General features: G+C 34.7%; 1 protein-coding gene across 50 annotated transcripts in view; it reads left to right on the top strand.

Annotated features, from left to right (window-relative positions):
- The window catches only part of SUPT20H (SPT20 homolog, SAGA complex component), a 42033-nt gene that overhangs the window by 14977 nt on the left and 526 nt on the right, over positions 1-26530 (top strand). For 7 of the 50 annotated variants that reach the window (XM_082700415.1, XM_082700439.1, XM_082700438.1 and 4 more), the window contains exons 10-25: positions 3138-3277; positions 5406-5562; positions 5657-5713; positions 8169-8240; positions 8889-9046; positions 10163-10189; positions 10749-10781; positions 11572-11689; positions 12210-12312; positions 12456-12614; positions 14328-14634; positions 15196-15350; positions 18355-18410; positions 21665-21784; positions 24113-24218; positions 25677-25780. In XM_082700415.1, the coding sequence (XP_082556541.1) occupies positions 3138-3277; positions 5406-5562; positions 5657-5713; positions 8169-8240; positions 8889-9046; positions 10163-10189; positions 10749-10781; positions 11572-11689; positions 12210-12312; positions 12456-12614; positions 14328-14634; positions 15196-15350; positions 18355-18410; positions 21665-21784; positions 24113-24218; positions 25677-25780 (1872 nt within the window). Of the gene's footprint in view, positions 1-3137; positions 3278-5405; positions 5563-5656; positions 5714-8168; positions 8241-8888; positions 9047-10162; positions 10190-10748; positions 10782-11571; positions 11690-12209; positions 12313-12455; positions 12615-13603; positions 14635-15195; positions 15351-18354; positions 18411-21664; positions 21785-24112; positions 24219-25676; positions 25781-26530 lie in introns of all 50 variants that reach the window. The other 43 variants (XM_082700418.1, XM_082700417.1, XM_082700416.1 and 40 more) reach the window with 9 other exon arrangements.

Genomic DNA, 26530 nt, shown 5'->3' with positions numbered 1-26530 from the left:
GATAACTGGTTTTCTATAATCTAGGATTCTAAAGCACATCTAGCCTGTCCTATTGCCATTCACCCCAGTTGTAGGCTTGAACCTTGAGACTAGCCAGTTAACTCTCTGGTGCTGGCTCAATATGTATTTGGTGCCCACTCACAAGAGGGTGGTTGGACTTCTCTGCTACTGTAGAGAGGAACAATAACTAAACTAAAGAAAATACTGATAATGAAAATTATCTGCAAGATGTAGTTATGAATAAGATGCCATCATCAGTAACTGTCAAATGTTGGGTTTCAGTTTGGGCTATAATCTTTTTGCCTGCAAGGTTAAAAGCTGTTGAAAGAATATTTAAAACCAAAAAAAAAAAACACCTCATTGGTCGCCCTAAGAGGTTATTAGGGTGTCAGTTTCTTATTCTGAATGTTGATGAATAAAGGGAGAGATCGTAACATTTTATTCTGCTTTTTCTGTGTGAACTGTATGATAGATAGCCAAATAGTAAGTAGGGGAATATTCAGAAACATTAGATCTTAAAAGTTCTCATGACAAGAAAAAAATTTTTGTTGCTGTGGGTAACTGGACTTACTGTGATAGCCATTTTTTTTTTTTTTTTTAAGATTTTATTTATTTATTTGACAGAGAGAAATCACAAGTAGGCAGAGAGGCAGGCAGAGAGAGAGAGGAGGAAGCAGGCTCCCTGCTGAGCAGAGAGCCCGATGCGGGACTCGATCCCAGGACCCTGAGATCATGACCTGAGCCGAAGGCAGCGGCTTAACCACTGAGCCACCCAGGCGCCCTGTGATAGCCATTTTGCAGTGTGTACAAATATCAAATCACTTGTGTACCTTTAAATTAATATGTCAGTTATACCTCAGTAGAAAAGAGGAAGAAAAAAACAATTATCCTGGTACAAAGTAATTGTTGGTAGAGGATATTTCTTATAAGCAGATGTGTAGTTTCTATCTTTGAAAAATACCTGCATTTTTTGAAAATTGCCACCTGTATCTTTATACAGCAGTTTATTTTCTTAATTTTCTTTCATAAAAACATGGGACTTAGAGTTAACTTTTTCAGAGTATAACACATTCAGATGTTTCAATAATTGTTTCAGTTGTTTTCAGTAATTTATTTAAGAAGGTTCCTGTAAGAATCAGGAAGTATAGAAGACATTTAGGCATTTAGACAGAATTTGTAGAAGACAATTTAGCGTGTAGAAAACCATTTAACATTTCTGATATTAGTGAGAATTTGAATTTCTTTGGGTGAGGTGCATATAAATGGTGCTTTTGTAAGTAATGATTCCAAATAGAAATTTTTAGTTGTAATTTCACGTATTACAGATACTAATAGCATCTCAACTTAATTTCCTTTAAATTTTATACCATTTAATGTTATACCATTAAATTTTATACCATTAAATGTTGATGTAGGCTCCATAGCATTCCTGCCTGAAGGGTAATCTTAACAGAATTGAAAGGTGCGCTTCCAACTATTTAGCACATATATAGGAATAGTTCCAGCTAATAGGTACAAAAGAAATGATGGTTTTTTTTGAAACATCAATTTTGGAAGTCTTTTTTTTTTTTTAAGATTTTATTTATTTATTTGACAGACAAGAGGTCACAAGTAGGCAGAGAGGCAGGCAGAGAGAGAGGAGGAAGCAGGCTCACTGCTGAGCAGAGAGCCTGATGCGGGGCTCGATCCCAGGACCCTGGGATCATGACCTGAGCCGAAGGCAGAGGCTTTAACCCACTGAGCCACCCAGGCGCCCCACAATTTTGGAAGTCTTAATGAATTAATCTAGACAACTGTAATTCTTAGATATAAAAACCATTAGATCATAGGTCCATAGGAATATTTATAATGCAGGGATCTGACTAATCCCACTGATGTAAAAATGGAACACTCGGACATTGTGTTCCTCCTGATGTGATGCAAGAGAAAGTACACAGTACGCAATAGTACCAATAAGGAATTCTCATCTAAAAAAACAGAACCAGAATTAAATTAAGCTTCTAGATGTAACAGTTTACAAGAAATTCAGGACATAAAAAAGATTATTAAACGACACAGTGAGGAAGCAACTAGTCATATCCAGTTAAAGTCCACAAGGAAGTAGTTGCTCAAATCCAACAAACCAATTAATTACTTGAGAAAAGGGACAAAAAAGTTGGGAGAAGAAGGTGATCACATAACAGAATTAAAAAAAAGGAGTTTGAAACAGATACAAACCAGATACCATAGGCCTTGTTTGAGTTCAAATTCAAACAAACCAACTAAAACTACACTCTTGAGATAATGGGAAATTTAAAGCCAGACTGGATGTTAGAACTCCTTATCAGTTAGCAATGCATGCTGTAATAGATTATTTTAAAATACTCTAGCAAAACAAAAACATAAGTTACAGAGGGAGTTATTGAATGAAATTAAGTATTGGTACTTGGGGTCACTACGCTTCTGCTTTTATGTATGTTTGAAAATGCCCATAATAAAAAGTTGAAGTATTGAAAGAAGCAGTGTTTGTTTGCAAAAAATCTTACTCAGCAATAGTATTGACTCATTTGACTTTAAAAAAATTTAATTGTTGCTATTAAAATATTTCAGTAATTCAAAAAAAAAAATAAAGGAATGCAGTATTCCTTATGTAATATCAGTAAAACACCTGTGTATATTTTGGAATTGGGTATATAGAGCTTACACAGTATTTGTATGATCATTTTTAGTCTTGTAATGAAGTTAAGCTGAGTATAGAATGGGACTGTTAATCTCTGTGTTATTGAAAGTGCTATGATCCAACATTTATTTGTAAGCTTTGTGGAAGCAGATGATTTTATCTGTTTTGTTCACTACTTAATCCTCAGCTCTTAGAACAGGGCCTAAGAACAGTGCTTGGCAAATATTTGTTGAATTAATGAATGGATTAATGAATAGGCACTCTTACAACTTGACCATTTGAACACTGTTAGATAACTGAATTTCCATTAATACTTTCATTATGCTGTCAAGTTTTTGACGTTTACAAAAAGGTTGGAACTTGAAATACTGTGTTTTATGTTAGTATGTAACAGTTCCAAGGAATATTTCTAGATTAAGAGATACTTGTGATTTGAAAAACTTAAATCGTTACGGACATGTGCTCTTATACATTTCAGGAAGATAAACTTCTGCTTGAGAGCCAACTGATCCTAGCTACAGCTGAACCACTGTGTCTTGATCCTTCTATAGCAGTAACCTGCACTGCAAACAGACTCCTTTATAACAAGCAAAAGATGAACACACGCCCAATGAAACGGTAATTGCCTTTGTAGATAGGTAAACCAAAAGATGTTCCTAGGCAAGTAGTTTTAAATTTTGCTATTTGTGGTATCTTTCCCTTCCAAAGTATAAAAGTGCTGACTTTTTAAAAACGGGATTTTAGGGGTGCCTGGGTGGCTCAGTGGGTTAAGGCCTCTGCTTTCGGCTCAGGTCATGGTCTCAGGGTCCTGGGATCGAGCCCCGCATCAGACTCTCTGCTCAGCAGGGAGCCTGCTTCCTCCTCTCTCTCTCTCTGCCTGCCTCTCTGCCTACTTGTGATCTGTCTGTCAAATAAATAAATAAAATCTTTAAAAATAAAATAAAATAAAAACAGGATTTTAGGGGCACCTGGGTGACTCAGCGGGTTAAGCCTCTGTCTTCGGCTCAGGTCATGATCCCAAGGTCCTGGGATCAAGCCCCATATCAGACACTCTGCTCGGCAGGGAGCCTGCTTCCCCCTTCTCTCTCTGCCTGCCTCTTTGACTACTTGTGATCTCTTGTCAAATAAATAAACAAATAGTCTGGAAAAAAAAAGGATTTAAATGGCCTTATATTACTTTATTTGTGTATTATGGATTTTTAATACTGTGCTTTATATTGAAGTGGTGCATTCTCTGCATTTTGTGAAAGAAGAAACTTCCTAAAGTTTAGAGTCTGTTTACTAAAAAGAGTCTGAGAAGAGACAAGAATAAACAAAAAGAATAATCCTGATTAATTACTAATAACCAATAACCTGTTTGTTTTGTTAATACTGCTTTTAAAGAAACAATTTATAGTTTATTTTTGAAATCTAATAAAATATCACAGTCTGACAAGTCAGTTTATAACCAGATGCCTTTTATAACATGGGAAGTCGTCTTTAAATGTTTTTGCTCTCTCTTTTGCTTAATATTAACTTGGACTACAGTTATAGTTGGTTCATCATTAAGTACTTTTGACATAATTGTTTTAATGGCCCACTTTGGATAATTGTCAAGTTTGGAGGAGTTCAAAAACCTATCCATTTTTCTAAATTCCTCAATTTACTATGTAAACAATATATGCTGAGGAAAAGGCAAAGTTTCGGAAATAGTGAAGTAAGTTCATATAAGATCTGTCAGCAGCCCTATAAAATCTCTTTGTATCTCTCCACATCTCCATGCCCACTGCTAAATCATTGTTAAAGTCATCATCATCTTCATCTTGACTTCTTTTGTAAATTCCTGTTTGATCTTCCTGCTGCTGTGTTTGCTCCCTTTTGATCTATTTGCTACATAAGCAAACTGGAAAAATCTTTTAAAAATGTCAAAGGAGACTATGCCACTACTTGCTTAAATTTCCCTAAGGCTTCCCCCTATTTTACATTAAATCTAAACACATTACCATTAATCTGTAAAGCTCCTTTCTTACTCTCTGACCTCATCTATTATGTGGACCCTTGTGCTCTAATCACACCTATTTTCTGTTTCTAAAAACAAATTTTAAGTTTTTAATTCTTAATTTTAAATTCTTCTCTGTGCTTCAAATATTCATTCCCTGATCTTTCTTTTCTTTTCTCTCTCTCTCTCTTTTTTTTTTTTTTTTAAGATTTTATTTATTTATTTGAGAGAGAGCATGAGGGGTAGGGGGCAAAGGGGGAGGAAAAAGCAGATTCCTCACCAAGCAGGAAGCCCAACTTGGGGCTTGATCCTACGACCCTGAGATCATGACCCAAGCCAAAGGCAGATGCCCAACCACTGGAGCACCCAGGCACCCTCCCTGATCTCATAGCCACTTCTTTCATGCCGTTCATTGCTCAGCTCACACAGCATTTCTTCAGAGTCCAGTCCTTCCTTCCTTTTACCTAATTCTGCCCTATCACTGACTCACCACAGTACCCTGTTTTGTTTTTTCTCCTACTAATCAGTGCTCTTTGAAATGATCTTACCTGTTTACTTGTGAATGCCTGTTTTCCCTTCTTGACTATCAGCTCCAAGTAATAGGAATTTTGTTTGTCTTGTTCATTTTTGTTTTTTCAGTCCCTGGGACTTTGCTTGGCAAGCGGTGGTGTTCTACAGATATTTGTGATTGACATACATAATGTTTACTGACTGAATCAAGATTTATTCTGAGTTTCTTTTGTTTAGTTCACTCTCTTAATATTTCAGATGTTTCAAGAGGTATTCCAGGTCCTCTCTGAATCGGCAACAGGATCTTTCTCACTGTCCACCTCCTCCACAGCTAAAATTACTTGATTTCTTACAAAAAAGGAAGGAAAGAAAAGCAGGTCAACATTATGACCTCAAGATATCTAAAGCAGGAAATGTAAGTATGTGTTTTTTAAATGAAGCTTACTATTATGCCAAAAACTTGGCTCATTTTGAATTTTCAGCATATTAATACTGATTTTAATTTTCAGTGTGTAGATATGTGGAAGCAAAGTCCCTGTAACTTGGCCATACCTTCTGAAGTGGATGTAAGTCAGTTCATGAATTGCATGAATTTTTATTTTCGTACAAAGTTCCTAAATTTAACTAATAACAGCTTATATTCAGGGAAAACAGAGACTCACTTGTTTTAAAAACAGTTTTTTTTTTAAATCAATTGCTTATTTTTAAAATATTTTAAAACATTCTTTCACATTAACTTGTATAAAATTACAACACTTTAATACCTCTGTATATTGCTATAAAAGGTCTGTGTTTAGGAACAATAAGAGAATTTTGAAATGGAAAAAGATGGTACATTATTACATAATATGTATAGAATATGTTCTTTTTTTCATAATATATCATTATAACTTCCTGGTAATTCTTTTCTGAAATTAGTTAAATGTAAAAATTCACAATAGTGGAGCAGTGGCCAGGATTAAGAACTTCAGATTTTGTTTTCTGCTCATCCATAATATTCATGAGATATAAACAATCAAAAACATAAAAGAGGGGACGCCTGGGTGGCTCAGTGGGTTAAAGCCTCTGCCTTCAGCTCAGGGCATGATCCCAGGGTCCTGGGATTGAGCCCCTGCATCGCATCGGGCTCTCTGCTCAGCAGGGAGCCTGCATCCCCCCCCCCACCCTCTGCCTGCCTCTCTGCCTACTAGTGATCTCTGTCTGTCAAATAAATAAGTAAAAATCTTTTAAATAAATAAATAAAAGAGATACTTTGATGACTTGTCCCATATTTCTTTTACTTTCCTATTTCTCCTGTGTTCCTTTCTGTTTTTCACTCAAGTTTTTATAATTGGTTAGTTATTTTAACAGATGTTTGCTTTTCTTCTGCATCCTTGGATAGCTAGCACATGGGCTAGCACATGTACTAGGCTAGCACATGTACTATTCTTATTTCCTGAGATTAAAAGTTTCTGAAAAGCACAAAACCAAAGCCTTCAGAAGTACACGATATATATGACTTAAAAGGAGTATAAGCCACATTATTTTTTGATAACTTACATGTTTCCAGAGGAATGCAGCTTGAGAAGAGATGTTAGTGTAAATATCAAAGGGTGGGATTTAGCTTTGGATGGTGACTGGGTATCTAAAGCAGTGCTTCTCAAACTTTAATGTATATCCTAATTACTTTGGTTTGCAGAAGTTCTAATTCAGCAAGTCTGAGCTAGAACCTGAGATGCTATAATTTTTCCAGGTTCTCAGGTTGCATGGTTCTGGGGTCCATAGCCTACATTTGAGTAGCAAAATGCTGATATAAAGTTTCTCAGTCTGAGTAGATCAGAAGAATCTAGAATACCAGGTAAATGTAGATTTCACGTCCCACTTCAGACCTTCTAATTTAGTCAGCTCTCCAGGGAAAAGACATGGTAATCTGAATTTTTACCCAGTTCCCAGGTGAGCGTGATTTATCTTAAGGTCACGGTTACCAGGAAGATGAGAATACTTGATTCACACAGGCTGGTAAGAGATAATACAAAATATATAATCCATGCCTGATTAGAAAATGGAAAAAGTTCATAAAAATTTTGTCAACTTTAATATAACTTACCTAGTCTTTTTCCAATTTTCTCTACATTTACTTGGCATTCTAGATTCTTCTTCTGATCAACTCAGACTGAGAAACTTTGTATTAGTATTTTGCTTCTCAAATGTAGGCTGTGGACCCCAGTACCAGTTTTGTCCCACCTATCACAAGAGAACTTTTGTTCCACTGAAACCCAGCCATAGGGAGCATCAGGGTGGCTCAGTTGGTGAAGCATCTGCCTTCAGCTCCAGTCATGATCCTGGGATCTTGGGATTGAGCTCCACAACAGGATCCCAGCTCTGTGGGGAGCCTGCTTCTCCCTCTTCTTCCTCTCTCTCTCTCAAATAAGCAAATAAATAAGTGGTTTAAAAACCCAGCCAAAGGAGAAGATTTTGGTCCTGATGATGTCTGTGACATTCAAACTTTCCCAAAGGACAAATGTAGTATCAACTTATGGGACAAAAAGAAGAGGCACTGTCAAAAAAAAAAAAAAACAGCTGTTTAAACAACAACAACAAAAACAGCTGTTTATTAACTTTTTTAATGACAAAGGGGATTCTAATTTTGTTTTTATTTTTTTTATTTTTTTTTTTACGATTTTTTTTTAATTTATTTGACAGAGAGATTACAAGTAGGCAGAGAGAGAGAGGAGGAAGCAGGCTCCCTGCTGAGCAGAGAGCCCGATGCGGGACTCGATCCCAGGACCCTGAGATCATGACCTGAGCCGAAGGCAGTGGCTTAACCCACTGAGCCACCCAGGCGCCCCTAATTTTGTTTTTAAAGCCAATTGGTCAGACGATTGTATCAGGAGACTTTTATATTAAGCATAGTTGGTGATTTTAGCAATTCGATAATTTTTGTGCTTGAAGCTATATTGTATTGTTGAGTTACTTGGGCTTTTCTCTTTGGTCACAGTATTGATTCCATTACATCTGCTGTCTCTTGATTTGATTGCTTAGGTAGAGAAATATGCTAAAGTGGAAAAATCCATCAAATCTGATGACTCACAACCAACAGTCTGGCCAGCCCATGTAAGTCCATCCTTGCAGTCTTCTTTCTGATGAGACTGTTTCTGAATTTATTAAACATAAAGTGACTTTACTTTTAGGATTTTTTTTTTTTTAATTTAAAGGATATCCTGGGGGTTAGGTGAATTAAAAAACAGTTGTTTAGTTTTGTTTTTCATAAAGTATGGTTTAGGGCATTCGTAATATGTAACTGAATTTTTACTTCTGTTTCAGTTGCATATTGGTGGTTCTGATTGGTTTTCTGTTTCTAATTAGTAAGTTATTCTAAAGATGATTTGAAATGTTATATATAAGTTTTCTCTAAGTGCAGTAATATTTCTTGTATGTGATAAATAGAAGTAGATCTGTCTTCAAAAGTTTTACCCCTTTAATATTTAGTATTTATATTCATATGTCCAGTATATCCAGTTTGGCCACAAATTGTGAAATATTGGGCCACATTTCACTTGGGCTTGGTTAACTACCTCATTGGACCCTCATTCTTATACTGCTATATAAAAGAGAATCCTGGGCTTTATTCTCTTTGATGGTTTTAAACAGGTCTGTAGTCAAAATGTAATGTGTCTTCTGTTGCCAGAAGCAAGTTAGTGTGTTGTTTGTTCACTTTGATTATTTACTGAAAAAGATAATTATCTGGATGTTCTTTTATAGGATGTAAAAGATGATTATGTATTTGAATGTGAAGCTGGTAATCAGTATCAGAAAACAAAGCTCACCATTTTGCAGTCACTTGGTGATCCACTATACTATGGTAAAATACAGCCATGTAAAGAAGATGAAGAAAATGACAGCCAGATGTCTCCATCTCAGTGAGTTCTGTTAAACACATGTAATTGAGAAAATTAGGCATCCGAATTTATCTAGCAGCTACTGATGAACAATTAGTAAATAAAAATTTCCCTTTTGGGATTCATTTGTTATTTAAGGACTCTAATTAGATTTGTCAGCAGACAAAAGTAAATTACAGTTACCATGTTGTCCAGGAGTTAAAATAATCTTTTTAAAAACCTAAGGTATAATTATTTTCATACCTATTTTGAAGGATATATCCTTCTTGTTATATTTATGTGTTGACACTTTTGACTTCAACCTGTGAGCAGGAACTTGAAGTGTTTCTGAGATAGCAAGTTTACTATAAATGAAACTGTTAAAGGTGCTTGGTATTACAGCACTGCATTTAAGAATAAAGACTCAGTGCATAATATAGTTACTGGCTCTAAAAGAAAATACACATACACACATATTTGATCTTCTAAAACTTACAGACTATAAGTTACTACAAGGTAACAGTATTTAGTTTTGTTTTTATTGCTTGATTATTTGTTTTGTTCTTCAATCAAGTTGATGGTGTTTCAAAAAGAAGAAACTACAAAGAGGAGCTCAACAAAAAAAGCAGGGGCCAGGACTGTGTTAAATTTTTTATAAAGTCTTTCCTTAACACGATACTAAGTGAAACAATAGTAGAAATGGATTTTTAAAGACCAGCCTCACCAATATCTAAGTAAAAGTCAATGGGAAGAAATAGTTTCAGTCAAAGAATCATTAGGTAATTTTTTTACATTAGGAGTTTCTATTGTTGAATACTACATAGATGAGATGTTTTGATTACCTGTGTCTTTAAAAATCTTCCCCTTAAGACATATGTTGATTATTTTAAATTATGAACCTTTCTCAAACATAAGATAATATATGGGTTTTTTTCTCATTTAAAAAAAAAAAAAAACAGTTCAAAAGCCAACTGATTAGATCTAACAAGAGAATTTAATTTTTTGCCTTTACATCAGGGACTTGCTGCAAAAATGCTGCATGTTTTGTTACTTCCAGTCATTCTTCCATATTCATAAATTACTTGCGTTAATAACTTTGAAGTTAAAGTTTGAGCTGCATTAACCAAGTTTTTTCTTTTTTTACATTTTATATTTCAGCTCCTCCACAGATGATCATTCAAATTGGTAATTAAAAAATAAACAAATTCACTATTTTAATCTGTTAAGAAATCATATAAATGTCAAATTCTTTAAAAAGACTTGGTAAAGCCATTTTATTGAATTGGCAATAAACTACCTTCCTTGTCTAAAATATATTCTAATATCTACTCTGTAGACATTATTAATGACTTCAAAAATCAAAGATTAAAGTGAGAGGAAGGCCAAAGGCCTTGCACACAGTAGTTCAGTGAGTTTTGCTGTAGGGCAGACACTTGTAAGGATGTATAGTACTTGGTAACTCTGAGCCCAGATTTTGTTTTGATACATAAGTTTTATGCCAAAATACATCTCCCTTAAATTAAATCAGCCAAATTATTCACAGGATATTTTATAATGCATGCAAAACTTGGTCACTGCTTCATAAGTTTAAATGTATTTTTAAAAGTTTTTTTTACAATATCTTTGTAGTTTGACTTATTTTATAAAACTGCAGTCACTAAAATATGGAAACCTTCAAAAGTAATCCCAGCACTCCTTAAGATAACTCTTAACATAATATTTTTCTCTCTTTTAAACATTTCAGGTTTATTATTGGATCAAAGACTGATGCTGAGAGGTAAAAATACTTGTGTCTTTATCTTTAATCGGGATGAATATGTAAAACTTTACTTTTATAGGATAGAGAGTACTCCACTAAGAGTCACAACTTTGATTTTAGTTATACTTTAAATATTACTAGTGTTTTTTATAGAATTGAGAATATAACACAAGAATAATGGTTTAAAATACAGTGTATTTTATTTTTTTTTTTTATTTATTTATTTATTTTTTTTAAAGATTTTATTTATTTATTTGACAGAAAGAAATCACAAGTAGATGGAGAGGCAGGCAGAGAGAGAGAGAGGGAAGCAGGCTCTCTGCTGAGCAGAGAGCCCGATGCGGGACTCGATCCCAGGACTCTGAGATCATGACCTGAGCCGAAGGCAGCGGCTTAACCCACTGAACCACCCAGGCGCCCAAAAAATACAGTGTATTTTAAATAAGAAAGCATACATACATCTATGGTAGCTAAGGAAGACAATCTCTAAGTAGTACTTTAATCAGAATGTAAGTGAAAGTCAGTGGGTAATTTCTTCGGCTGCTTCTTGGTTAAATAATCCCTGTAATTTCTGTATTAAAGGGAGGATACTTTATGTTTATCTTTAGATTGTTTATTAGCAAAATGTTTTGAGCATTAGTTTGTCATTGAAAAGATTAGAAGAATTGGCATGAACCTAAATTATTTAGTTTGAATTTTTGTGTTAATTTTGATGGAAATTCTTTTATTAACTGTTATTATTTATTTTCTATAAATTTATGTTTAGAACAGTTACCTAATCCTTACTCACTTACTCCTAATATTCTAGGGTAGTCAATCAGTACCAGGAATTGGTCCAGAATGAAGCCAAATGTCCAGTCAAAATGTCACACAGCTCCAGTGGCTCAGCCAGCTTGAGTCAGCTTTCTCCAGGAAAAGAAACAGAAGTGTGTTTGATTACTTTTTTTTGCCTAATTGTTTCTTAAGGAATCTAAGAAATGTTAAAGATTGTTTTTTTGAGGGATGGGGGTATTGTTTAATATTTAACTTTCTGTAATGGAAACTTTCAAGTTTCTCTCTACACAAAGGTAGAAAGTAAAGTATAATGAACACCTGTGTATACTAATCACCTGACTTCAACAGTTTATTCTTTTCCCTGGAAAGATTTAAGAGTAGAAGCTTTGCCTTCAGTTTACCTTTTTGCTCTTTTCTGTCAAACTTTCACCCCACCCTGTTACTTAGAAATCTTTCCTTCATGAAGCTTTATATATACTATAATGTCATGAATCTTCTTAGGTGAAATTACATATTTTTTGAACATCTGTAACACCCAGCCTATCACACTAAGAGTACTTTTCAGAGTTTTAAAGTCCCATGTTCTCATCTAGATGCTATAGTGGTACTAATTTATGAGTTTTTAATTTGAGCTTAATTTTAATAAGCATGTTTAATGTCCCTGTTTCTTAGCAACCGGAGACTGTGTCAGTTCAGTCTTCAGTATTGGGAAAAGGAGTAAAACATCGACCTCCACCCATCAAACTTCCCTCAAGCTCAGGAAATAGTTCTTCAGGTACACTTTGGTTTCTGTCATTTGGAGTAAAATACATGGTACAGTCATAATCTATTTTTAAAACTATACAAATATTATGGCTTACTTAATTCACAGAATTTGGAATTATAAGTATAGGAAATAACTTTTTTATATTCTTCTAGGTAACTATTTTACACCACAGCAGGCTAGCAGCTTTCTTAAATCTCCAACTCCTCCACCTGCTTCCAAGCCGCCAAGTCTTTCTCGGAAGTCATCTGTGGATCTCAATCAAGTTAGCATGCTTTCTCCAGCTGCCCTGTCACCTGCCAGCTCATCACAAAGTGAGTTATAACTTAAATTCTTCATTAGCTTTTCATTAGCTTTTTGCATTAGTGTTTCTTAAAACAGCTATTTTCTTTTGACCAGTGAAATACTGAAATCTGAATGTACTATGTACCCAAAATGTATAACTTTTGAGAAGCTTCAGGGGAATCTCTTGTTAATTGTATGTATTATGTGTTTATTGTAATTGTATTTGTTTTTCTGTATCTATGTATGCACTGTGTGTATACCTTGTAGATTTACAACCTACACATCTCCTTAAATAATCTTGTTAAATATGGCAATAAGATTCCAAAATATTTTTTATTCCAGTGTTCACTAGGGATCATGTTGTTACATTTTATGTAAACTATGTAGCTGATAAGAAAAAAAAATGTCATATAAGAGTTGTTGCTGCAGTCCTATCTTTGTATATGTAAGAAACCAACTAATTCCAAGGTGGTGATAAAATAAACTGAAAGCCGATCTTTCAAAAACACTCCTACACTCTTAAAAATTGTAACCAGTTACTAAAATGTGGTAATAATCATAAGGCATTATTCTGAAAATATTAAAATGTAATTTTTACTACTAAATATTTTTTTTAACATCAAGAAAACTTATGCAAGAACTCTAGCATTCATTTGGAAGAATTTCTTCAAATTAGAGTTTTCTGAGATATTTAGGTATCAATTTGCAAAAAAGCATTCCAGTTTTTTAGATTTTTTTATAGATAACTAAAGTGTGCTGAAAGTTTTAGTACACTGCACAGTGATAGGGTGGTCTTTGCCTTAGATATAAACATCTTCATCTTGATAGCTCAAAAGGTGTAATTTTTCTGCCTTCTTGTTTTGCACAAAGAAAAATTTATAAATTTCCTGGAAGTCTTATTCACACTTCTTATGTTGTGGGTATGGATTATGTTAATCTACTGCACACAGTTGTTACTTTAAGTAAGGGTTGAGTGACAGCTTCTGGACATTCACATTTCTTTCCTTTCTTTCTGCAGGACATGAAAGCTAAAAAAGAAAACACCTCAAGAGCTTTTGGTTTTATTTTTTTGTTTTTTGTTTTTGTTTTTTTTTAAAAAGTTGATAAACTGTGCATACTTCATTCACAACAGATTTTCTATACATTCTTACATTTAAACAGAAGTACACAGTTACTGTTAAAGATGCAGTATTATCTATCAAATATTTGCTTTATTATTGTGTTTTGTAAATTTGTTTGTCAGGATAAACTTGATGTGTTAGGAATTAAACATGTACATTTAGGTGCCAAATATGATTGTTAACCATATGTAATTTATTAACTATGTTCAGAGTTTATCTCAGACTGTTAGAGAAAATAAGCAATATTTTTAAATGAAGTTCTAAATTAGTGAAATCGTAAATAATGAAAATTAATTTGAATTCCTCTTAAACTTTTTAGGCCAAAGGTAGCATGTAGGAAATTAACTTTTAAATGGGTATTGTGGTAGTATACAAATGTATATTTTTACTGTTACTGTAATAGCATATCTGATGGAATTTTTAGGTGATATACTGCATCCTTAATTGTAATTGAGTGTAGCAACACTCATGTATCATGTGTAGAAATTAACACTTGCAGTTAACTGCTTAAAAAAAAACTGGAACAAATTGTCAGTGCTAAGTAAGATTCCATTAACCTTATTTTAAAAAGGACTGGCCATTTATAACAAACTAGCAATTTTTATTTTTCTCAATGAGCAGGATCTGGAACTCCTAAGCCATCTACTCCTACACCAACCCCTTCATCGACCCCACACCCTCCTGATGCTCAGAGCTCAACTCCTATTACCCCTTCAGCCACCCCTACTCCCCAAGATTCAGGCTTCACCCCTCAGCCCACTTTGTTAACTCAATTTGCTCAGCAGCAAAGGTCTCTGAGCCAGGCAATGCCTGTAACGACCATTCCTCTTTCCACCATGGTAACATCCATAACTACAGGAACCACGGCCACCCAGGTCATGGCAAACTCTGCTGGACTTAACTTCATCAATGTTGTGGGCTCTGTTTGGTAAGTTTGCATTGATGCCCTGATTTTGGTGGGTTTTTTTGTTTTGTTTTTTGGGGGGGGGGGTCTGTATGTGTGTGTTTTAAGATATTCTCAAATAAATTTTTACTTGTGAAATTAATAAATTGCATATTTCTGAAACTGAAAAATAGTTCAGATATGGATAGAAACTATCTCAAATATCTTTTAATTTAGGTTTTAATTTTAGGTACTATATGTATTATATGCACTAACCTGATACTATTTCACAGTGACAGCAGTATAGATTTTCTTGTTTATCCTCAGTGTTACCATCTTTTAATCCCTTCATTAATGCTTTTACTCTTTTTCAAATTATATCTTAAACATTGATAAATATACAGTAATTAATTTTAGGTAATCTTACTGTCTAGCATAAAAATGAAACAGAGCCCCCAAAACTGATTTAAGACTGAAATACTTAATTATGTATGGTTAGTCCAGGGAATTAATATTTCTGTTCGTTTTTTAGTCCAGGGAATTAATATGTGACTGAAATTTTCTCTCGTAGTGCAAGTATTAATGCTTTGTCTTATTCTCCCACAGTGGAGCTCAGGCTTTGATGAGTGGTTCAAATCCTATGCTGGGCTGTAACACTGGTGCCATAACTCCTGCAGGAATAAACCTGAGTGGCCTTCTCCCCTCAGGCGGTCTGCTACCAAATGCATTGCCCGGTGCAATGCAGGCAGCTTCTCAAGCAGGTCAGAATATTGGAAATAATAATCTCTAAAAAATTAAAGTACATGCTAATATAAAAATGTCATTTTAAGCATATTATGTACATTTAACATTCTTATTTCTTGAAGCATTATGTCCTAGGTATTTCATTTAAAAAGCCCTTGAAGTTCTGGTACTTAAAAACCATTTAGCCATTTTATGAAGAAACTTGGTAAGTTTCTGCAACTTATATCTGCCTTCCAAAATAATAATTTTGATAGCCTTGCTGTCAGTGTAGTCCTCCAATTCCAGGTAAAAGAAATACATTTTGGAAACATAGGTTGTGTGAGAAAGGCAACATAGAATGGCAGTAAAAAGCCTGGGCTCTGGAACCGGACTGCCTAAGTTTGAATCGTAGTTGTACAACTACTGAATAATCACAGGAAAGTCACCTCACTTTCTTTGTTAATAAAATGAGGGAGAATAATGCTTTGCCTCATAGCTGTGAAGGTTGAATGAGTAAATACAAATCATGTACTTTAAACTGCCTGAGATGTAATAAGCATTCAAAAAAATTTACTGTCCTCATCATAAACAATAATAGTTTTAGTGCAATAGGAATTACTGTTACATGTACTGGAAAACAGTTCTAACAATGTGTGCTATTTTTTAATGCTGTTTAAAATAATGTTTTTTTAATATCTTGGAATAATCCAATTTCTTAGATTGCTGAGAAAAAAACATAGGGAAAAGCAAACTTGACAAAGTAAGAAATATTTATCAAAAAACTTCTGAGTTATAAGAAGTCAAACCCAAAGAGTATAATTTAAACAAGTAACATATTGCTGTGATCTCATTTTAATGTTCATAAATGTTAGTGGCAGAAACTCTCAAAATGGAATCGTGTGTTGAATTTAGGATGCTTATATTTACTTCTACCAATTAGTTACATGTGGCTACAGATGGTCACTGTGGGGCCTAAAAGAAGTCACATAATATTTCTCCCTTGACCTCAGTTTCATTTGTTCTAAAATGGGAATAAAAATATCTAATTTCAGATGGCACTTAGATGTTAGTGAAGTGATTTGAAAGTGCCTTTGAGGGTGCCTGGGTGGCTCAGTGGGTTAAGCCACTGCCTTCGGCTCAGGTCATGATCTCAGGGTCCTGGGATCGAGTCCCACATTGGGCTCTCTGCTCAGCAGGGAGCCTGCTTCCTCCTCTCTCTCTCTGCCTGCCTCTCTGCCTACTTGTGATCTCTGTCAAATAAATAAATAAAATCTTTAAAAAAAAAAAAAAAGAAAGTGCCTTTGATAAGCAATAAGCATTTGATAGATGACATTAATTTTTAAAAGAATTTTGGGGGTGCCTAGGTGGCTCAGTTGGTTAAGTGTCTGCCTTCTGCTCAGGCCATGATCTGAGGGTCCTGGGATCCTCCCTGCTCAGTGGGGAATCTGCCTCTCCCTCTCCCCCTCCCCCACCTTGTTCTCTCTCTCTGTCTCTCTGTCAAATAAAGTCTTTAAAAATAAATAAATGAGTAAAGGAAGTAATGTCATATCTTTTCATGAGAATTTTTCCTGATGGGGATATATCAATACTATAATATTTTAATGTGATTATGCTTCTTCAGTTTCTTATTATAAGGCTTTGATATGTAACCTGTGAATGTTCTGCCTTTTATCTTTTTATAATGCTATGACCTGCTGAGAGGACTAAATACATTTTAATTAGTGCTCAAATTGGTATATTTTGTTGGCAAAATATGCACATATTTTGAAACCATGGTCCGCAAACTACGTGAATGGTTATATGTTTAAAGGTTTCCTGCAGCTCTGGTCATGATCCCAGGGTCCTGGGATGGAGCCTTGCCTCCCATTGCATAGGGCTCTCTGCTCAGCAGGGAGCCTGCTTCCCCCGCCCCTCCCCTGCCTGCCTCTCTGCCTACTTGTGATCTCTCTCTGTCAAATAAATAAAATCTTTTAAAAAAATAAAATAATAAATTTGTTTAAAAAACAGTGGAGAGGAAGAACATGCCACAGAGGCCATGTGTGGCCCACAAGGCCAGTCCATGCTTTATGTGCTCTGTGTTGCATCACAGATTTGGGGGATTAAGTTCAGAAATAACAGCATTGTTTCCTGATCGGTTCTGACAAAATTCAGTGTTAACATTATTATTATTACTATTAGTACTTGAAAAAATAGCAAACAGCACATGGGTTCTCAGAGATGGGATTATTGTATATACTACTTAGCACTGAGAAATTTAAATAGATGTCCATACCTGAAATGCATTTGCACAAGAGTGTCAGTTTTATTATATTCATGGTGTCTGCATACTTCCTGATTACTTTCTCTAGCCACAGTCAAAATAGCGGTAAAAGAGATAATCATTTCTGAAATAATAGAATACAGGCTTTATTGCACTTCGAAGATAATGCATGTTCTTCTACAAATTGAAGGTTTGTAGCAATCCTGCATCAAGCAAGGCTCTTGGTTGACATTTTTGCAGTAGCTTTTCCTCCTTTCATTATCTCTGTATCACATTTTGGTAATTCTTGAACTATTTCCGATTTTTTCATATTCATTTTTCATAGTCCTCTGTGATCAGTGATTGTGACACATTGAAAATTCAGTTCATGTATTTTTTAACAAAATATTTTAATTAAGGTTTGTACATTGTGTTTTCAGACATAATGCTATTGCACATTTAATACACTGCAGTATAGTATAAACATATTCTCTGGGAAATCAGAATTCATTTGACGTGCTTTTTTGCAGTACTCACTTTATTGCAGTGGTCTGGAATGGTACCCGCAGTATCTTTGAGTTATGCTTATAAAATGTGTATCTGGTGCTCCTTATCTTTGAATAAGATCTTAGTGTTAATAGGTATTGATGATTTTTTTTTGTTTTTTTTCTAAAAGTATAGGAAAAATAACTGCATCTGTGTAGAAAGTACTTAAAACATATTTATAGATACTAAAGTATAAAATATTTTGAAGTGTAATAACATTTTAATTCTCACTTGTAACCATGAGTTTTATTTAACAGGTGTTCCATTTGGTTTAAAAAATACTTCAAATCTCAGGCCCTTAAATCTACTCCAGGTAAATATGATATACTGCTTTTGATTGAAGTTTTTATGCTTGATATCTTTTTTTAATGGTGTATATCTGATCATATAAGCATTTGAAATGTTGAAGTCTGTTTGAAATCTTCTAAGGGTGTGGTTAATTATTGCTTTGTGTGATCACGAGGAAAGTGGACAAAAGAGAAAGAATCTGTATCCTGCATATCACACTCACTGGCTCTAGCACCCTGCCTAATCAAGCACTAGCTGTTCAGTGGGGAGAATTAACAACTACCAAGGACTACACTTGCCTACAATAGAAATAAGAGATATACTTAGAAAATAATTCCTCTTTCAGTAGACATTTTATGTATGTATTATACGTATTACTGTTGATTATAGAAAGATTTTAAAAATAGTTAAGTGTTCTTTTCCAAAGCAGAATATGATTTCATAGCACTATTCCAAGCACCTAACAGTCACTCATACAATGTTTGTCAGATTACAGTCTGTGTCTAATGATGAGGCATACTTACATGTTAGCAGTGTCAGGATATAAAAAGAGATTGAAAATGGAGAATTTAGTACACGTTGTGAACTTAAAATATTCTGGGTGTTATGCTAGGTCCTTTAATTTAAGGATGAGTTCCAGTATAAAGCTACCACATTGGAAAATGGATGGGTTTGTCTACAGAGAACTTTTAGAAAAGGTAGACATGAATGTCTGGACACAAAATGGCAGAGCTTTGGATTATTAGGATATAACAGTATCAGACAGGAGCACCTGGGTAGCTCAGTCCATTAAGCATCTGTTTTAGGCCCAGGCTATGATTCCAGCGTCCAGAGATCTAGCTCCATTTCAGACCTGCTAAGCAGGGAACCTGCTTTTCCCTTCCCCTCTGCCTACTGCTCCCCCTGCTTGTGTGCATGCTCTCTCTCTCTGTCAAATAAGTAAAATTTAAAAAAGGAACAGTACCAGACAAATCAACTCAACCTGGTTTTTAGGAATAACAAATCAGGAAGTATATTTCAAGCCAAAACTTAAAAAAAAAAAAAAAATTTCTTACACAAAATGCAAATAGTGTCTGTATTTATGGAATGTAATCACAGCACAGTCTACTTGTAGTATCAGCAGACCACAGATCATACTGGTTTATTTAGCCAACTAATTTGCATATTGCTCTTGGAAAGGAGTAGAATTCCTTAATAGTACTAATTATAATGAGTAAGGCTACATTTAAGTTACTTACATTTTGCTGCATTTATTATCTTAACTGATTGAGGAAGGAACAGTTGACCTATGCTAAATCCAAATTTTCCTACAATGAGGTTTAGAGATAGTGACTTGAGGACACCCTTTTTTTTTTTTTTTTTTGGCTACGCAGATCTAAGAGTTCTGTAGTTGGGTATTTATTTTTATTTGCTTGGACTTCTTAATGACTTCAAAGTGCTTCTACAGTAGTCCCCTATTATCCCAGGAAGATGCATTTTCAAGACCCCCAGATGCCTAAAACATGGATAGAACCAAAACCCTGTATATACTGTTTTTTCCTCTACATACATACTGTTAACCTTAAAAATAAAACTCAAGTTATTTTACGAGCAAAATGGTTTTATTTGGGAATAACAGAGAATTGCTTTTTGGGCCAAATAAGCTGTAACAAAACCATAGGGAAGTTCAACAAACGAAAGAGGGGAATGTTATTTTATGATGGAGGAGGAAGAAGTGGAGAAGGTTATTTTGAATGAAGTGCTTTGGAGAAAAGCAAGAGTTCAGGTGATGAGAAGCTGATGACAGCTTCTCATAGGGATGGCTGATTTCTTGTTGGAAATGCAGTGTACCTCTTTCCCTGCCGGGGCCTGTCACTTAAGATTTTTTCTCCTGTTGAGGATTCTTTTGTTAGGATCTGTAATTGACAGTTTTCGTATAATTGATATTGAGCTTCCTGACTCTAATCAGTCATTTCTGTTTTTCACAATACCTTCAGTGAAGTTTATTTGTGAATTAGACATAGTAAGAGATTAACAATAATAAAATAGAACAGTGATAATAAGTATACTGTAATAGAAGTTTTGTAACTACGGTTTCTCAAGTACAGGGTACTATATTTACCCTTCTTGTACTGTGAGATGATAAAATTCCTAGTTGATATGAAGTGAGGTGAATGACATAGGTGTTGTGATGTAGTGTTAGGCTCCTCTTGACCTGACCATGTCAGGAAGATCATCTGCTTCTGGACTTCGTTTGACTGTAGTAACTGAAACCAGGGAAAGCAAAACCATGCATGAAGGGAGATTACTATAGCTTAAATGCATTAGGAAGTAAATGGTCTTCCCTTTATTCTGTAAGGGTGTAACCTCTATAAACCCTCTATAAGGGTATAACCCTTATAGAATAAAGGGAAGACCATTTACTTCCTCACACATTTGAAAACCATAGTTTTAATATTTAACATGGAGTTTTCTGGATGCTTTAAAAAAGTATTTGGGTTTTTTGTTTGGGGTTTTTTTGTAGCAGTTTAGGTACAGAATGACAAAACAGCAAGTTAATACCTCTAAACTAAAAATATGGCTATCTAATGTACTTCCATTACAGCTTTAGAATTCCTTACTGTGTTATATAAAAATTAATGCATATGTGGGTTTTGGTTAAGCTAGAACAAACTAGAGAAGTTTTCTTAATATACATATACATATATTAATATACATATACACATATATACATTAATATACATATACATATCACTAGTTTCTTGTTTATACTTTGTAATGCATTTAATGCTGTTTTATATTGATGTGTAAGAAGAGTAAAAGCAGTATGTATATTTGGATGGCTAATTATTAAGCAAAATCATAGGTGTTTGAGATTACTTACCTGTGTGAGAGTCTAAAGTAATAGTGATTAAAAATTGCTTTTAAATACATATTTTTAAAGGGCAGGGGTATTGGTTTGGTTTGGTTTTTGTTCATCTGTTTCCTCAATCCACAGAAGAATGCCTGATACATAGTGAATCTTCTGAAAGTGTTTATGAAATAAAGTTTTGGGTGCCTGGGTGGTTCAGTCGATTCAGCGTCTGCCTTCAGCTCGGGTCATGATCCCAGAGTCCTGGGATCAAGCCCCACATCAGGCTTCCTGTTCCATAGGAGGCCTGCTTCTCCCTCTCCCACTACCCTGCTTGTATTCCCTCTCTCACAGTCTCTCTCTGTGAAATTTAAAAATTTCACACACACACACAAAAAAAAAAACCTTAAAAAAAAATGTGAAATGAGCTAATTGGTCCTTCTTTAAAGCTTCCAGGTGGTTCACTCATTTTTAACACTCTGCAGCAGCAGCAACAGCAGCTCTCTCAGTTTACACCACAGCAGCCTCAGCAACCTACAACTTCTAGTCCTCAACAGCCAGGGGAGCAGGTATGTGCTTTCCAGCCCTTTATTTCTTTGTATTACAGAATTGTAACTTTTTTTTTTTTTTTTAATTCCAACCATATTTGACATGGTTTTAGTTCAGACAGACATTTCTTGTTCTGCTTTTATTATCAGTAGCAGTGGTCAGTTATTGGGTACCTATTTCAAATTCTTTTTCTGCCCCTGTAGCCCATACATTTTTTGCCCAGTAATCATACTTCTGTTTGCAGTGTTTTGTCTCTGTTGGAATAGAAATGTCCATATTATCATGAAGCTTAGGGCAAAGGAAAGATAGACTTAAATAAATATTTGTATATTGTTAAACAGAACGAAATTGAGTAAGAACTGCAGTAAATTAAAGGAGAAGGAACTACAAGTTTTTGTGAACCCTCACTACACTTTGGAATCATCAGGGAACTAAAAGTACTGATTCTTGGGTTCCATCACCCCCAGAGTCTCTCTTAGTTCACAGATTCCCCAGTTAAGTCTTGGCTGGGTTAAGCTCATCCTCTAGTAGATTCTCAGGAAGGGTACATTCAAAACAATTTTTCATTATTCTTCAACACATGAAGGATTACTTGGCTGGATATAAAATTGATTTGCACTTTTTAAAATTATCGTAAAATACATGTAATAATTTGCCATCTTTAGTAAAATACACGTAATATATAATTTGCCATTTTCATCATTTTAAATATGCATGTTAAGTATATTCATATTGTTAGGCAACCAATCTCTACAGCATTTTCCTCTTGCAAAATTGAAACTCTGTACCCATTAAATAATAATTTCCTATTTCCCTCTCCTACTAGCCCTGACAGCTGTCATTCTCCTTTCTGTTTTCTCTGCATTTGACTACTCTAGATAGTATTTGTCTTTCTGTGACTGGTTTACTTCACTTAGCATAATGTGCCCAAAGTTATTCCATATTGTAGATGTGTGTCAGAATTTCCTTACTTTTAAAGGCGGAATAATATTCCATTGTATATATATACCACGTTTTGTTTATTCATTCATCTTTCAATAGACATTTAGATTGCTTCCATCTTTTGGCTGTGGTGAATGATGCTGCTGTGAAAATGGGTGTACAAAGAGCTAAGTCCCTGCCTTTTTTATTTTTTTTTTATTTTTTTTTTTTCTTTAAGTCCCTGCTTTTCAGTTCTTTTAGATAATACCCAGAGGTGGGATTTTTTATTTTTTGAGGGACCTGCATACTGTTCCATATGACTATACTGTTTCACATTCTCCCCAACAGTGCACAAGGGTTTCTGTTTCTCCATATCCTCACAAGTTTTGACACTTGTTATTTTCTGGGGGCTTTTTTTTAATAGTAACTAACCATCCTAATAAATGTAAGGTAATAGCTCATTGTGATCTGTGTTTTCCTAATGATTAATGTCTTTTAACATCTTTTCATATACTTGCTTGTTGTTCATATATCTTATTTGGAGAAATGTCTGCTAAGGTCCTTTTGCTCCTTTTTAAATCAATATCCAGGTAAATCCTCTCCAGATAAATGTCTTATAACTTTTTAAATGTTTGACTTAATGTTATTTACTAAAATGATATTTCAGTCACAGTTGTAGGTTGTAGCAAAGGTTGTCTTTTTCAGAGCAAAGGTTTTTAGTTTTGATGAAGTCTGAGTTACCAGTTTATCATGCCTTATGTTTTAGGAATGCCTCACCTAGCCCTGTGGCCCAGAGATTTTCTCTTTGTTGTTTTCTAACAGTTCTATGACTTTGCATTTACATCTGTGATCTATTCCAGTTAATTTTTATTTAAGGTGTAAGATTTAGGTTAGAGGGTGAAAGGGATCATTGTCCAATTGCTATACCGCTAGTTGTTGAAAAAGCTATCCTTAGTTGAATTACCTTTGCATCTTTGTGTTAAGATAATAATTTCAAGGCTCTCTGTGTTCTCTATTCTCTTCCATCTATCTATGTATCTATCTCTGTGTTGGTACCACACTGTCTTGATTAGTATAGACTATATAGTAAGTCTTAAAATCAGGCAGTGTGGTTCCTCCCATTTTATTTTTCAAAACTGCTTTTCTAGATCTTTTTTTTTTCCAATCTAAATTTTAGTATTATCTTGTCTAGATACAGAGAAAAAAAGCACGTGTTGGGATTTTTAAAGGAATTGAGTTGAACATGTAGGTCAGTTTGAAAGTGACTGTACCATCTTTACTATGTGAATTGCCAGTCTGTGAACACTTTGGTACTCTTTTTACAAGACCTAATGTTGGTATTTTTCACCATATCGGGGGGAAAAAAAATTTACCAACTCAAAATTGTTTTTTCTTTTTGTACAATCACGTATTATTTTTTTATTCAGGGTTCTGAACAAGGTTCAACTAGTCAAGAACAGGCCTTATCTGCTCAGCATGCTGCTGTTATTAACCTTGCTGGAGTAGGAAGTTTCATGCAGTCACAGGCAGCTGGTTGGTATCGTTATACCTTTATATGTTGAATTTACTAAAAATAACTGATCACATAGGGATCTGAATATTTTAATTATTTCTTTTCCTTCTCTTACAAGCAGTAATGACAGAAAAAATACGGTTCTATTTAATGCGTGAACTGTTAAGTTGATTGATGGTGCTCTCAGTTTTTTTGTTAATATGACAGTTGATTAAAAGTGTTTTTACCTACATACATTAATAGCAGTTGGAGTTTCTTCACATTACAGTTGGTAAAATTTTATCCAATTATCCAACTTACTAGGAAGCTACCAAAACTGTTAAATCTTCAGTTCTCCTGGGTTATTGAGACTGCATTTTTCTTGATTGCATAATCTTTGGTTTCATTCTGGTAGCTTGCCAATTACGTGAATCAAGATTTAATGGTCAGCATAAGTTTTATAAGCCACTTTTATCATTTGTTTAAAAAAATGAGATTATACTAAAATGACTGTTCACCACTTCCAGCAGTAAATGGTGAACCAAAGATTTACCTTTAATGAAGATACCTTGCCACTTAATGACAGTAATTATAACTTTACATTTAAGTTACTAAGCCATATGTATAAGTAAGCTATGATAGAGTTTGAGGATTGAGTGAACAAACATGTCAACATTTTGAATGATCACTGGGCATAACTGTCCTATCTCTACAACTCCCAGTGTCTGAATTTAGAATAAGCAGGATCTTACATAATGCCCTATTTTGAGCTTGTGAATTTCCAGATGGAAATTTGTGATCATAAACCTTTAGCACCCAAGTTATAAATTTCCTAAAATGGCTGTTGTATATTTTAGTGGAAAGAATTCTAGGCTGAAAAATCATGAGAACGTTTCTAGCACTAGACCTGTCAGTAATTACTTTTGAGTGAGTCACTTAGACCATCTTGACCTGGGGTTTTTTCATCTGTACATTGAGGGGGTTAAACTGAATACTCTGCCCACACTACCCCTCAACAGAAAGAAAATATTGCAGTCTCAGTTCAGTACCGTTGTTGGCTAGTAATGTAGTCTGAAACTGATTGCAGCATCTTTTGTTTAAAGCTTTTATCCACCAGTTTTATCATTATGGTAGATTGGACTTCTCCCACTCCTTTCCTACCTCATTGATTAGATTTTAAAACATACTGTATTTTATGTTTTTGCAAGAAAGCCTTCTCAACAAAATAGCACTAGTATCAAATTTCATTGTGATGCAGGGAAAGGGATATAGTGCTTTGGCACTCCCTTCCCTTTCATATCCAGGAGATTCTATAATCAGTGGTACCCTCAACTAACAGGAGACTATACTAAATTTATTCTCAAATGTCTGTGATTTGATACTTAAGATTAATCATACTGATAACTTTTCTATAATTTCATTTTCTGTGTTGTCCTTTTCTAACCCTGGTAGCCTTCAAACTTTTTGACTGGCTTGCTTTCCCCTTCTCCTCTCTGTAGTGTTGTCTCAGCTTGGCTCTGCCGAGAACAGACCTGAGCAAAGCCTTCCTCAGCAGAGATTCCAGCTCTCCTCTGCCTTTCAACAGCAGCAGCAACAGATACAAGTAATCCAGCAACTTCACTCTGATTACATTTTAAAGATACTCTGCTCCAAAAGTACTTCAACATACCTTACTCTAGTTTTATTTTACTGTCTTTTAAGACTATACAGTAGTAGGTAAATAATTTAGCAAATTTTACTTAAAGTCTGACATTTTAGCCAGTCAACTTGGAGCACTGAACATATCTTGTACATTTAAGCCATACTCTTCCTGATTTAAAATCTTTCATGAAGTGCTGGTGGCACATCAACATACATTTTGTAGTTTGCAGTATTTTTTGAAACAGAGACATTTGTAAGTGCCAATGGTTAACTTTTTTATATTGTACTGCAGAAAAAGGCAAGTATACCAGTGTTCCTATTAGTAAATGTCATACCTGTTTTAGAAAAATGTTACTCCATGATTGTAGGAAGTTCGCATATTATAGTTGACTATCTCTGATAATGCAGGGTGGTTTTATATTGCTATAAACTATTATACAACAAAATAGTAACTGAAGTTGCTGAGTTACTACAATACAGACTGACAGGGCAAAGTAACAGAAATATTTTTGAAGTTTAAGAGCCCATTTTTAAAGCCCTCAGCAGGCTTCTGTGCCACTGGTGCTGTTTGACTGTGCATTGTCTCAGTGTGGTATAGTCCCTTTTTGTTATCTTGGTGCTTTCTCCCTTTCAGTTTTGTTGTTTCCATCTCTCATGAAAAGCACCTTTCCATACCTGCCTGCATTTAACATAACTTGACTTTTTTTTCCCC

This window comes from Mustela nivalis (genome assembly GCF_964662115.1).
Source record: "Mustela nivalis genome assembly, chromosome: 15".
Lineage (NCBI taxonomy): Eukaryota > Metazoa > Chordata > Mammalia > Carnivora > Mustelidae > Mustela > Mustela nivalis.
The sequence above is the reverse complement of the archived record's forward strand: the minus strand, read 5'-3'. Positions and strand labels throughout refer to the sequence as shown.